Here is a 13,388-nt window from a genome sequence, read left to right as displayed (position 1 = left end):
ATATATCTATATTATAGAGACTTTTTATTGAGTCTTAACCAAGAGTAAAAGTAAGACAGACAAATGTAGATCACTCAGGTGAGGGAAATCATTACTATGATGCTATAATAGTTTTCCAAAGTTCTACCTCCATATGGTGACCTATTTATAGGACACGGAGGAAAAAGAAATCTTTTCCCATAACCATTACTGAAGACAGCAATGAGCTACTTATACATGCCAGGCTTCCGGGAGTAGGGAGGGAACCATTGCAGATATAAGAAAGCTTACAGACTGTCTCTGAGGCTCTTGGGGTACATCACAAGGCAATCATTAAAGCAGCCATTAAGGGGCATGCCCAGGAAAACTCCTGTGAGAGCTGACTGGGGGAAGTGGCTAAAAACCACTTCCAAATGTACTCTGCTTCCAACTCTAGAAGTTTGCCTATCAGTGATGCATGAGGCATTCCAGGAAAATTGGCCTCTGAGCACTTCACCCTGGGCACAAGTTGCAATTAAACTACCTGGCTGCAGTGGTTTGCAGACAAAAAGCCTTCATAATTTATGCTCTAATCCAAGGGTCTTCTTCTTTTTCACTGACCCTCTACTGGTATCCTTCTCTAGGGACAGGTCCTTCCTGATAACATTTCCAAAGTTGAGATAAATCTTGCCATCCTTGTTTCTAAGAGCATTCTGGCTGTTCTTCTTCCAAGACACATTGTTCTTCTGGCAGTCATGATATAGTCACTATTCTTCCCCAACACCACAATTCAAAGGCATCAATTCATCTTCAATCTTCTTTATCCATTGTTCATGCATATGAGGCAACTGAAAATACCATGACTTAAGTTCACCTGGTGGTCCTGTGGATGTCTCTTGTTTCAACAGTGTTTGGATGGAACAGATCCGGGGACTCCCCACCTCCAGTTTTGGACCACCTCTAACCTCCTCTTTAGGTGCAATCTATTCTCCCATCTTCTTAACCATTTCCTATTACCTGGACCAGCTAAACACCATTTTTGTGTGTGTGGCTAGCTCCAAATCTTCAACCAACCATGACTTATTGGAATTATTTCACTGAAGCAGAGACCAGCATCAACCATCTGGTCAACCTGTATTTGTGGGCCTCTTACACCTACCTCTCTCTGGGCTTCTGTATCGATTGTGTGGGACACTTCTTCTGTGAGTTGGCAAAGGAGAAGCATGAGGGTGCCAAGCGTTTCTTGAAATTGCAAAACCAGTGTGGTGGTGGTGCTCTCTTCCAGGATGTGCAGAAGCCATCGCAAGGTGAGTGGGAAAGAACTCTAGATGCCATGGAAGCCATCATGGCCCTGGAGAAGAACCTGAACCAGTCCCTTCTGGATCTACACACCATGGGTGCCACCCACAGACCCCCACCTCTGTGACTTTCTGGAGAAACATGTCCTCAATAAGGAGGTGAAAATTCTCAAGATGGGAGATCACCTGACCAATCTCCACAGGGTGGCCAGCCCCCAGGTTGGACTGGGTGAATATCTCTTCCAGAGGCTCACCCTCAAGCACGATTAGGAGCCTGGGGCATGCGGCAACCTAGGAGTGGCCTTAAGCCTTCCCCTGCCCTCCTCAAACCAGACCTACTGCCTGAAACTTGCTCTCCAGCCACAGAGGCAGCATCTCCACTAGCCTGTAGCTCCTTTTCTCCCAAGTTGTGGACCAAATGAAAACAATACAGCTTCCTTTTACAACAACAACAAATAAAATACCATGGCTTGGGTCAGGCCCACTTTAGTCTTCAAGGTGACATTTGTTTGCTTTTTAACAAACACTTAAAATAATCTTTTGCACCAGATTTACCCAACACAATTCATTTGATTTCTTGACTGTTGCTTCCACGGGCACTGATTGTGGATCCAAGTAAAATGAAATCCTTGACAACGTCAAACTTTTCTCTGTTTATCATGATGTTGCTTATTTGTCGGTGACCGGCCTCGACACGAGTGTTTGGTTCACGAGGAGGGGATATCTGGCAGCGATAGGGATAGCAAAAGAATACACAGAAAGACACAAAGAGGGAGACAAAGAGACACCCCGAAACCAGGATGGATGCATTACTGGCGTCCGGCAGCTCTGGCGTGGTGAACATATTAGACATAAGGGCAGTAAGGTCCTGTATGGTAAACATCTTAGCTGTGCCCGTAATGCACACCTTGCTAGCTGTAATGCACTCTTTCACCACCTGCCTGTAATGCACACCTCGGCTGGCCTGCGCCTCTGTTTTATTTAGGGGAGGAGCTTCACACCAAGCTGGGAGGGACTAAGACAAGGTACAGCTATCATACGTAATTCTTCTGACATTCAGGCAACTTTACATCGTACTTCGTTGGTTCGAATCCCAGGCCCACAACTTGGTTTCTCAGGCTCAATTAACATATCTATAGCCCCTGAACTCAGTTGGGAGAAGGTGAGAGGGAAGGTCAAAAGGCTTGGGACGAGTCTCACGCTGTGTTGGCTTCCTGAACCAGGATTGCAGGAAGGCGCGAAACACTCAGGTGAATGGGCTGCACCTGGGAAAGGATTAGGGAGGATGTCCTTTTGTCTCTAGAACAAAGAACCGGGTAGTAGCAAAGCTATTTTTAGTTAATCCTTTGGAGAAAAGCTTAACCTTTGAAACCTTTACAGTCTCGGCTTAAGGAAAATATTACATTTATCTGTGGATATCAGGGCTTCATGTCTGCATTTAGTAAAAAACATCACTAGATACTAAGATGCAAAACAATTTGCCATAACTGCTAGGTGGCTAGAATCTGTTCCTCAGAGCCTGTGGTCTGCATTGTCTACAACACTTGGGCCCAGTGGGCCTCAAAATTCTGTCCAGCTTTACACGGTCTGCAACACTTATTGGTCCAGTTGTGAGAATTTTTGGTGTCTTTATGTTAACGTGTAGTCCATATTGAAGGTGGTAGCCTTTCATCTTCATCAGACCTCTTCGTGAACTTTCAGCAAGCAGGGCTGTGTCATCTGCATATGGCAGATTGTTAAAGAGTCTTCCACCAATTCTGAATTTAAACCTATGTGGTTTAAAATCAGGAAAGATATATGCCAGGATTGTGTCCTGAACAAGGGTCTGCCAAGTCCCCATCAGTGTGTACAAGTGAATGTCTGGAAACTGCTTGGGACACTGGTTAGGTCACTTGAAGGCTGTTCCTGTCTCCATCACTGGCTATAGACATAGCCCCATTGGCTTGATCACCCAGCGTGTAAAGCTGGCAATAACTGAGGAAAGGTTTTCTTGAATTAGAGGTGAGGGAGCCAGGAGCCTCAGGATCCTGTACTGAAAACTCCACCTGTCTCCAGAACCAGGTATCAGCTCCAGAGCACAGAGAGGGGTGGAAGTCTTTGGGATAGTGGACACTTTGACTTCTCATTTGGTGTTGGTGCTTTCCCCTTTGCCTCTCTGTCCACCATCTTCGGTAAACAAGAGTCTTTCTGCTGAGCTGTGTGTGGGTCTGGGATTTCTTCCCTGTGCTCCATCCTCCAGGTGACAGGACTTCCTCTTTGTGTGTCTCACCACCTTCTTGTTCTGGCTGCTCAGTACCTGAGCTCTGTCTCTTTCCTGCCCACCCTCAGCCAGAGGAGAATTAGCATTGAGGGTCCTTCCTCACTCTCCTTACTCCCAGCACCTCTAATTCTGTGTCTACAGCCCAACAGGTCACTGTCAGGGAGGGTGTGACATCTGGATACGGGGTAGGAGACTCAGTAACCTCCTAACTGCCGCCCCAAGATTGAGAGAATCTCTGTTCTCTCTCCTAATTCTTTGATTACCCAGGTTTCTGGCTTTGGTGTAGAAGGGGGAGCAAGGCCCCGCTTCTACACCTCTTATTGATTTAATTTTCTTCTCCCCAGTGCCCAAGTGGGTCTGATTCCCAGTCCTTCTTCCCACTCACATCCTGCTTTATTACAAATTCAACTGTAAGAGATCTCTGAGTATATGTTGGAATCTTGGTGTGGCTATGCACTGGGTAATGCACTGGACCACAAGGTTGATTTGAACTGCAAGGTCAGTGGTTCAAACTCACCAGCCGCTCCTGGAAACCCTATACAGGGTCACTATGAGTTGGAACTGACTTGACTGCACTTAACAACAACAACCACATATGTTATTGTTATGTGCTTCCAAGTCTTCCGACTCACAGAGACCCTTTATAGGGTTTCCGAGTCTGTAAATCTTTACGGGAGCAGAAATTCTCATCTTTCTCCCTTGGACAACGGATAGATTCAAACTATTAACCTTGTGGTTTGCAGCCCAGCTTATAATCTGTACACATCAAGTGCATTGTAGACTCCGTGAGCGGAAGTAGCTGCCTCCTCTGTCAGCTAGCAGACCCTTCCTCCTGAGTGTGGCTGTGCTTGAGGCCGACCTCCTTCTTCTCAATGCCCTTACTCTCGTGACTTTGAAAGCAAATGTGACTGATTTTCACGTGATGTGCATTGGAACACTACTGAGGCTGAGGTGCTGTGAGATTGTGTCCCGGGCCTGGCTCTGGTCAGCAGGTTATGTTCCTCAACAGTTGGCCCTGGTAGTGGACAGGGACACTGTGACCCGGGCCAGGCCCTGAAGCTCAGAGCTGGCTCTAACACCCAACTCCACCATGATGCTTCCTCCCAACGTGTTCCTGGATCCAGTCCCACCAGGTTCCCCATCAGGAGTTCCAGGGACCCCTATCTGTGCCCCGGTTCCCCACCCTGCTCTCCTCTAGGGGCCTGAGCAGGAGAGGCTTCCTCTCCAAGCTGTGCTTCCCAGAGCAATCCAGGGAGACAGGACAGAAAATGACTGTTGACCCTCTAAAGAGACCCACCTGTGGGCAAGAGTAGGGAAAGGGGCAAGACGTCAGAAGATGGAGTTTCACTCCTGCGCCACAGCCTAGGGGACATACAGACCTGACCAGGTGCATTCCGGTGGGAAGAGCCTGTCTTTGCTCCCTTCAGATCCAGGGCAGAGGGGCAGCACACTCAGAAAGTGTCCCCATGCCCACCAGAAATCAGCTACTATAAGATATACCACACCTGCAGCAATGAAAACACCGGAGGTGCTTGTAGCAGCTGCAGATGATACCACGTGATTTGAAGCACCACTCTGATTGGGTAATTATGACAGTGACAGATCTGAAAGAGCGAATTATTCATGGCCTTCTAGTTGCTTTCAACTCATAGCAACCCTGTAGGACAGAGTAGGACAGTAAATCTTTATGGGAGCAGACAGAAGGAGCTTCAGAAAGTAAATTACCATAGAATTTTAGGCTTGTGGATATATTGATGGTGTCCTGTTGTGGCCTTAGGATGAGCACTGGACTGCTAGCCTCAAGATCAGAGGTTCAAATCCACCAGCCACTTCTCAGAAACCCTATATAGGAACACTAGGAGTTGGAACCAACTCCATGGCATACAGTATCGATACATGTAAAATGAGTTTACAAAAATGTTTTTGTTGTTATAACTAATACAGGTTATATGAAAATAATCAATTTCTACGGAAACAACTGCACAAGAATTTATAGACATTCATTTTGGTATCATCCCCTCTGACAGTGTTGCCCAGTGAGCCCCCCCTCTGCCCTGCACTTCTGTGATTTGGCATGAAGGGCAATATGGAGCATGCATACATAAATGGGAGGAAAGAAGAGCATTTTGGCTTTGAATCATCCAGACGAGTTACTTTTTCTCCCTGAGTGTTAAGGCTGCTACCAGATATAAATATAGAGATAACATTGCAGCTTATTGGAAAAATACCACTTTGTGGATTATCAGTTAGAATATTTTCATTTGCAAGTAAGAGCAGACCCAAGTTAGAATAAATTAAATGATAGGAGGATTTATTATCTTACCTAACAGAAATATTGTCTTAGACACCAGGAGTCCTGGTGTGGTATTGTAGGATAAGCGCTGGACTGCAAAATTGGCAGTTCAAACCCACCAGCCACTCCTTGGAAACCCTTTACAGGGTCTCTATGAGTCAGAACTGACTTGATGGCACTTAACAGCAACAATTCTGAATAGGGTGTTTCAGGGCTGGTTAATTAAAGGACTCACACCATTGGGTACCCAGGCTCCTACAACCTTTCTTGCTTGCCATCTGCAGCTCATAGGCTTTGGTCTTCAGACATCCCTTCTCATGGATTCAAGACAAAACTGTCTTAAATGAAATGGTGGTACCACAGCAGCAACAGTAACCACAACTTCACACCACAATGCACTTTTACAGGTGAGGAAAACTTTGCCAGCGCCCCCTCCTCTCACCCCCAATAGATTTCTCCATATGTCTCAATATCTAGAACTGGGCCACAAACCCACACTTAAACCAACCAATGGAAGAAGGACTAGTTTAGACCAATCAGGAAGGGGACATTGGTGGTGCCTTGGTAAAATTCTTGTCTTCCGTATAGAGTGCTGGTGTGGCACTGTAGGATAAAGCCCTGGCCTGCAACGTCAGCTTGAACTGTAAGGTCGGAAGTTCAAACCCACCAGCTGCTCCTTGGAAACCCTATATGGGGTTGTTGTGAATCAGAACCGACTGGAAAACACAACAGCATGTGGAAGGAGAGGATTCAATTCCCTGCAGATGTACCTTATGCACAGCCACCTGCCAGCAGAGGCTTGTGTTTTGCTATGAGACTCAACAGGTTCCAGTGGAACTTCTAAGACTAGAAAGAAAGGGCTGGTGATCTACTACCAAAACTCAGCCAGTGAAACCCTATGGATCCCAATGGTCAGCTCCTCCATTAATCATGACTGCGGAGCAGGACTGCGCAGTGTTCCATTGGGCGCGGGGTTGCCATGAGTAGGCTCAACTCCAGGGCAGCTAATACAACAGGTGGGGGAAGGGGATTAAACATCAGAATAAAAACAGTGTTAAAATCATGAAAGAAGGGGGAAATAGTGAATCTGTGAGTATGTCTTCTCAATTTCTAAGGAGATGTCCACAAAAAGAAGCTGCTTTAAGACAAAGGTCAGGTTAACACATCTCAGCATTTCTTGACAATGTTACATCAGTGTGTGGCGACAATGTTGTCATGGGGCTATTATTTTTATTCAGTTACCCCGATACCTCGAAGGCACTTAATAACAACAACAACCTCTATGTTGAGGTGGACTTTTATACAAGTGTGTGATGTCACAGCATTTGTAGTGAAGAACTGAACACTATTCATGAACCTGTGATGGTTAATGTGTCAACTTGGCTAGATGATAAACCAAAAATGTTTGCCATCGAGCCAATTCTGACCCGGGGTGACGCATGCGTGCAAAGGAGAACTGTGCTCCCTGGTGCTTTCAAGACCTTTCTTCCTAGGTTCCTCTGGGTAGGTTCAAACCACCAATCTTTCAGTTAGTAGTTGAATGCATAATGGTTTGTGTCAGCCAGTTACTCAATGCTGAAAGATGGATACTAGACTGAAAATTCTTCACGGTTCAATACTTGTTCTTTCTAATTAAACTAATGTGTGTGGAAAAGACCTGTTTCAATGTTGTGTTTTAGTACCAGACATTTCATCAAAGACAGAGATCATGTAGGGTGGATTTGAGAAAATCTCTTTTCATCAGGATAGACTGGCTGGAGGTGGAGAAGCAGATGAAGGAGAAGAGGAGAACTGATTCTGCTTCTTTGGGGAACCAGTGGTAATTAATATAAAGTGGAGGGTCAGCGGAAAAGAGGAAGACCCCTAATGAGATGGATTGGCTCAGTGGCAGCAGCAATGGGCATTAGTGTAGCAACGATTGTGAGGTTGGCACAGACCCGGGCAGTGGTTCATTCTGTTGTGCATAGGTCATTATGAGATAGTACCAACTCGACAGCCTCTAACACCACCACCACCACCATCAAAGGTAGGGAATGCAAGTAGTCTTTTTTTGCCTGTATTTAAGTTATCTTACATTTCTGAATTTTTATTAGAGAATGCTTTGTTTGTCTCAATTTCCACATTTGTGAATTAGGGCTCACAGTTTCATAGGGTGTCATGTAGGTAAGGAGTCTTGGTGGCATGGGAGTTAAAGTGCTCAACTGCGAAGCTGCACATCAGTAGTTCAAACCCTCCAGTAGTTCCTCTGGAGAAAAATGCAACAGCCTGCTTCCATGAAGACTTACAGACTTGGAACCCCTGTGGGATGGTTGTGCCTGTCCTACAAGGTCACTATGAACCAGAGTACATGCAACAACAGTGGGCTTGTTTTTTTTTTTTTTTGAGAGAGAGGCGGTTTGTTGTTTTGATATCTTCTATGAAGCATTGCAGTTACAAAGAAAGGAGAGAGACTGGCTGTGGTTTGTACTAAAGAAACATTCATTTAAAATCAGATAAAAGCAGCTCTGCCACTGACGAGCCCTGATAAAACCATGGGTGAAAGACTCAACCTTCGGGGGCTTCAGTGTCTTCAGCTGTAAATGAGAGTTGAACTAAATGATCCATAAGATTTCTTACAGCTCAGACATCCTATGACTTGATGAAATAAAATAGATATTTGATGTTGTGTCCAGCAAGCAACAGCTATCAGATCTGGAAAACTTAAAGAAGGAAAAGGATGTTTTTGCAAAATATTCCTGGCAGCTCACAGAAATAAAGGGAAGGCTGGACAGCCAGGCTCATTTGGTGTGGGGGTAAGAGGTGTGTTGGGTCACCACTGCACACATAATTCAAAGTCTTGAGATAAAGGGTTAGATTGGCGAAGCTTAGGTCACACACACACCTCTGTGCCCCGTGTACTCCCCATGGCTGGTAGGCCAGCAACCTTGATTAACAGTCCCACCAAGAAGTCATTCAATAAAGATACTGTCCTAAGTGAAACCCAGAGTGGGGTTACTGCAAGATGGGGATCAGTCAGGGCTTTACCAGAGAAACAGAACCAGTCAGAGATATACAAGGGGTTTCAAAAGGCTCATTGAAAATTCCATGATCTTTGAATTCCATTTTTACACACATTTTTGAATCCCCCTTAATATGTGTACACACAAACACAAGCACACACACAAACGTGTTAAGAGATTTATTTCATGAAATTGGCTTATGTATTTGTGGGATCTGGGTGGACACGCTCCAAAACTGTAAGACAAACAAATAGCCTGGACACTTGGACAAGGGCTGGTGATGCATTCTGCAGGCAAGAGTTTTCTTCCATGGGGTAAACTTAGTTTCTACTCTTAAGACTTTTCAGTGGGTTTGAATGAATCTTACCCACATAATCCAGGATCATTTACTTGATTTGAAGTCAACTGATTGTATGTATTAGCCACATCTACCAAATACTTTCACAGTAACAAATATGATCCCCTTCTCCAGGGACTGGACCCTCCTGATAATATGTCCAAGTATGAGAGACGAAGTCTGGCCACCTGGCTTCTAAGGAGCATTCCGGCTGTACTTTTTCCAAAACAGATGTGTTTGTTGTTCTAGCAGTCCATGTTGTTGTTGTTGTGTGCCGTGGAGTTGGTTCTGACTCATAGTGACCCTGTGCAGGGTTTCCGAGGCTATAAATCTTTACGGGAGCAGAATGCCTTATCTTTCTCCCGCGGAAAGTTTTGAACTGCTGACCTTGCGGCTTGCAGCCTGATTCATAACCACTGTGCTACCAGAGCAGTCCACGGTACTTTAAATATTCTGCAACAGTATAACTCAAATGCAAAATTTTTTTTACAGTCTTCTTTATTCACAATCCAACTTTCACATGCATATGAGGCTATTGAAAATAATCCTACCATATTATTATGTTGTTGTTGTTGTTAAGTGCTGTCAAATTGGTTCCAATTCATATGACTTTGTATAGGGTTCCCAAGGAGCAACTGGTGGGTTTGAACTACTGACCTACAGCAAGCACCACACCAGGAGTCCATATTATCATGCTGTTTTTGTTATGTAGCGTGGAGTCAGTTTCGACTCATAGCGACCCTGTGCAGGGTTTCCGAGGCTGTAAATCTTTACGGGAGCAGAAAGCCTCATCTTTCTCCCGCAGAATAGCTGGTAGTTTGGAACTGCTGATCCTGAGGTTAACAGCCCGATTTATAACCACTATGCTACCAGAGACCTCCTTATATTATCATAGTGTCATTTTTTTAGAGTGAAAAATTCAATAGGAGAAAAGGATTAAACTTTTTATTTGTGTATACTTTATCCCAGCTGTCTGAACAACAGACTGACAGTTCTTCAGGGGTCTTTTTAATTAAACCAATGTATGTGAAAAGGACCTGTTTCACTGTTGTGTTTTAGTGCCAGACATTTCAACAAAGACAGGGATCATAAAGGATGGATTCTAGAAAATCTCTATTCCTCCAGATGGGCTGGTTGGAGGAGGAGAAGCAGTAGGAAGGCAGATGAAAGAGAAGAGAACTGATTCTGTTTCTTTTGGGAACCAGTGGTAATAAGCTCTGGGAATGTGGTAGTGGTTGTTGTTGGTGATGTGCTGTGGAGTCGGTTCCAACTCATAGTGATGCTGTACAAGGTTTCTGAGGCTGCAAATCTTTACAGGACCAGAAAGCCTTATCTTTCTCCCATGGAGTGACTGATAGACTTGAACTGCCAGTGAGCTTGACCTTGCAGTTAGCAGCCCAACTCATAATCCACAAGCTACCAGAGCTCGTCTCTGGAAATGAAGACTTCAGGCTGTTCAGTTGTTGCTGTTGTTAAGCGCTGTTGAGTCGGGTCTGACTCATAGTGACCCTTTATAGGGTTTCTGAGGAATGACTGGTGGGTTTCAGCCACTGACCTTCTGCTTAGCAGTCCAGTGCTTATCCTATAGCATCACACCAGGACTCCATTCGACTCCGTCCCAAGTCAGACAGTTCCTGAGACCCCACCTTTTCTACCTGTGTAATTCAATCACCACAATAGTTGAGCTGCATGTCACCACCATGTCAGCACCCAAACCTCCAAACCAAACCTATTGCCTTGAGTTGATTCTGATTTGCCATGAGCCCACATGTTGCAGAGTCAAACTGCTCCACAGGACGGTCTTGCCTGTACAGAAGCAGCTCACTGGCCCCTTCTTCTGGGGAGTTACTGGGGGAGATCAAACAGCCAACCTTTAGGTCAGCAACTGATCACAAACCACAGTGCCACCTGGGGATCTCCTTCTCAGCACCCACAAAACAAAACAAAAAAACCCCACAGACAATAACTACAACAAACCCATTGCTGTTGAGGTAATGCTGGCCCTCAGTGACCCTGTACTACAGAATAGAACTGTTTCACAAGGTTTTCAAAGCTGGAAATCTTGACTGCAACAGACTACCACATCTATCTTCCATGGAGCAGCTAGTGAGTTTGAACCACTGGTCTTTCAGTTAGCAACGGAGTTCGTTACCACTGCCACCAGGTTCCTTTCTCAGCACCAAGACCTAGTTCATGTAAAGGTTTTCCAATGAAATCGAATTGAAGGTCACTACATATTAAAACACTGGATGGGCTCCCTTTTGATTATTAACATTGCTGGAATGGGGGTCTTTTGTTGTTCTAATCATTTGTTAATCTGACATCTACCATACGGAGGCATAGTCTGATAGCAGAGACAGAGAACCGAAACAGTGCAGTCTAGGAAGCGCTAGAGTGGACCTTCGTTCTATGATGAACTGGTTTTTAATCCACCTCTGAATTCCCAGTATCAGACCAGGCACCTAATATAGAAATAACCCATTGAGTGTTTGCTGAATAAATTAAAACATACTGTGGCACCCAGACAAGGACACCTAAACCAAGAAAGATGACAGAAATGAGGGGAGACTTCTTGCAGAAGGGATACAACCTGAATCATGGCAGAAGGAAGACATATAAAGGCATTTATACAGTGGTGTATAGAAAAGAGGTCTAATATGCCCTCTTTTTTTTTTTTTTTTAATATGCCTTCTTAAATACACACACACTCAGGCACATACACACACACACACACATGCCTGAAATGCCATGAGGACATAGTTATAGTTGCTTTGCAAATAACAGTAACTATGCTATTCTCTATTCCAAGGACATTACAGTAATTAATGTGTGAGAGAGGTGGGCTTTGTGAAACTTGAGACCGTTAGAGCTCTGCAGGGAGAATTTGACAATACTGTGATCTATTGTGATATTTTCTACATTATATAATTTGAGCTTGTAACTACTTAGCCAATTAAAGATTACGCAGGCAGGCCTTAAATGTTACTGCACAGTTGCAAGAATGATTTATTACCCCAAAGGTTATTGGAATAGAAGGAAGGCAGATTGCGCTCCGAGGAACACTGCTGGAGATGGTTGTTAATAGGCACTCCAAAACCAGGCTTCTTTGCTCAACCTGGAAAAAAAAATGCACTTTAAATTTCCTTCACTTGGAGAATTCCAATGCATAATAGCAAACAAAAGAGTTTCAATGGTCCCTAAAGTTAAAAGCAAGACAAGTCCATTAGTGCTTAAGCAAACATGGTGGTAGTGGTGGTGGTGGTTATGTGCCACGGAGTTGGTTCCGACTCATAGTGACCCTGTATAGGGTATCTGAAGCCGTAAATCTTTATGGGAGCAGAAAGCTTCAAGTTTCTGCCATGGAAAGGCTGATAGTTTCGAACTACTGACCTTGAAGTTAGCAGCCCGACTCATAATCTCTACGCTGCCAGAACTCCTTACTTGCCAGAAAAAACCTTTATTTTTTTTACCTTTCCAAACTGTTGTGTCTTAATACCAGTTCTTGAATTATCACAAACTAATGAGATACTGGAAAATTTACGGAATGCCATTTACTATATTAGGATAGACGCCCACAACAAATTACAATATGTAAGCCCCTGGGTGATACAAATGGTTTGCATTTGACCATCAACTGTGTGTTGGTGATTTGCATGTCATACTTTGGTGGCTTGTGAGTTGCTATGATTCTGAAAGCTATGCCATGGATATTTTAAATACCAGCAGGGTCATCCCCCGTGGACAGGTTTCAGATGAACTTCCAGATGAAGACAGACTAGGAAGAAGGAGAGACAAACTACTTCCAAATATTTAGTCACTGAAAACCTTATGAATATCAGGGAAACACTATTAGATATAATACCAGAAAATGAGCCCCTCAGGTTGGGAGGCACTAAAAATGCAACTGGGGAAGAGCTGCCTTGTCAAAGGAGAGTTGACCATGATGATGTGAATGGAGAAAAGCCCAAAGGAGTAAAGCCCTCGAGTCCTTCATTTTTTGATGGGGAACAACTCAAAATGAAGAGAAACAGCTATAAACATCCATTAATAATCAGAACATGTAACGTACTAAGTATAAATCTAGGAAAATTAGAAATTGTCAAAAATGAAATGGAACACATAAACTTCGATATCTTAGGCTGAAATGAGTTGGTATTGGCCATTTTGAATCTGACAGCCATGTGGTTTACCATGCCGGGAAACACAAATTGAAGAGGAATGGTGTTGCATTCATTGTCAAAAA

The 13,388-nt window shown here is 44.2% G+C and overlaps 1 protein-coding gene and 1 pseudogene across 1 annotated transcript in view; both read left to right on the top strand.

Moving 5' to 3' along the window:
• Nucleotides 1-922, top strand: part of TMEM156 (transmembrane protein 156) — a 112,051-nt gene extending 111,129 nt beyond the window's left edge. The window contains exon 8 of the mRNA XM_006873231.1: nucleotides 867-922. Within this exon, the coding sequence (XP_006873293.1) occupies nucleotides 867-922 (56 nt within the window). The remainder of the gene's footprint in view (nucleotides 1-866) is intronic.
• A 66-nt stretch (nucleotides 923-988) lies between these two features.
• On the top strand, nucleotides 989-1,526 carry LOC102835894 (annotated as a pseudogene).
• Nucleotides 1,527-13,388: the final 11,862 nt, after the last annotated feature.

Source organism: Chrysochloris asiatica, unplaced genomic scaffold (assembly GCF_000296735.1).
Source record: "Chrysochloris asiatica unplaced genomic scaffold, ChrAsi1.0 scaffold00230, whole genome shotgun sequence".
NCBI lineage: Eukaryota > Metazoa > Chordata > Mammalia > Afrosoricida > Chrysochloridae > Chrysochloris > Chrysochloris asiatica.
Note: the sequence above shows the minus strand (reverse complement) of the source record. Positions and strands in the feature narration are given on the sequence as shown.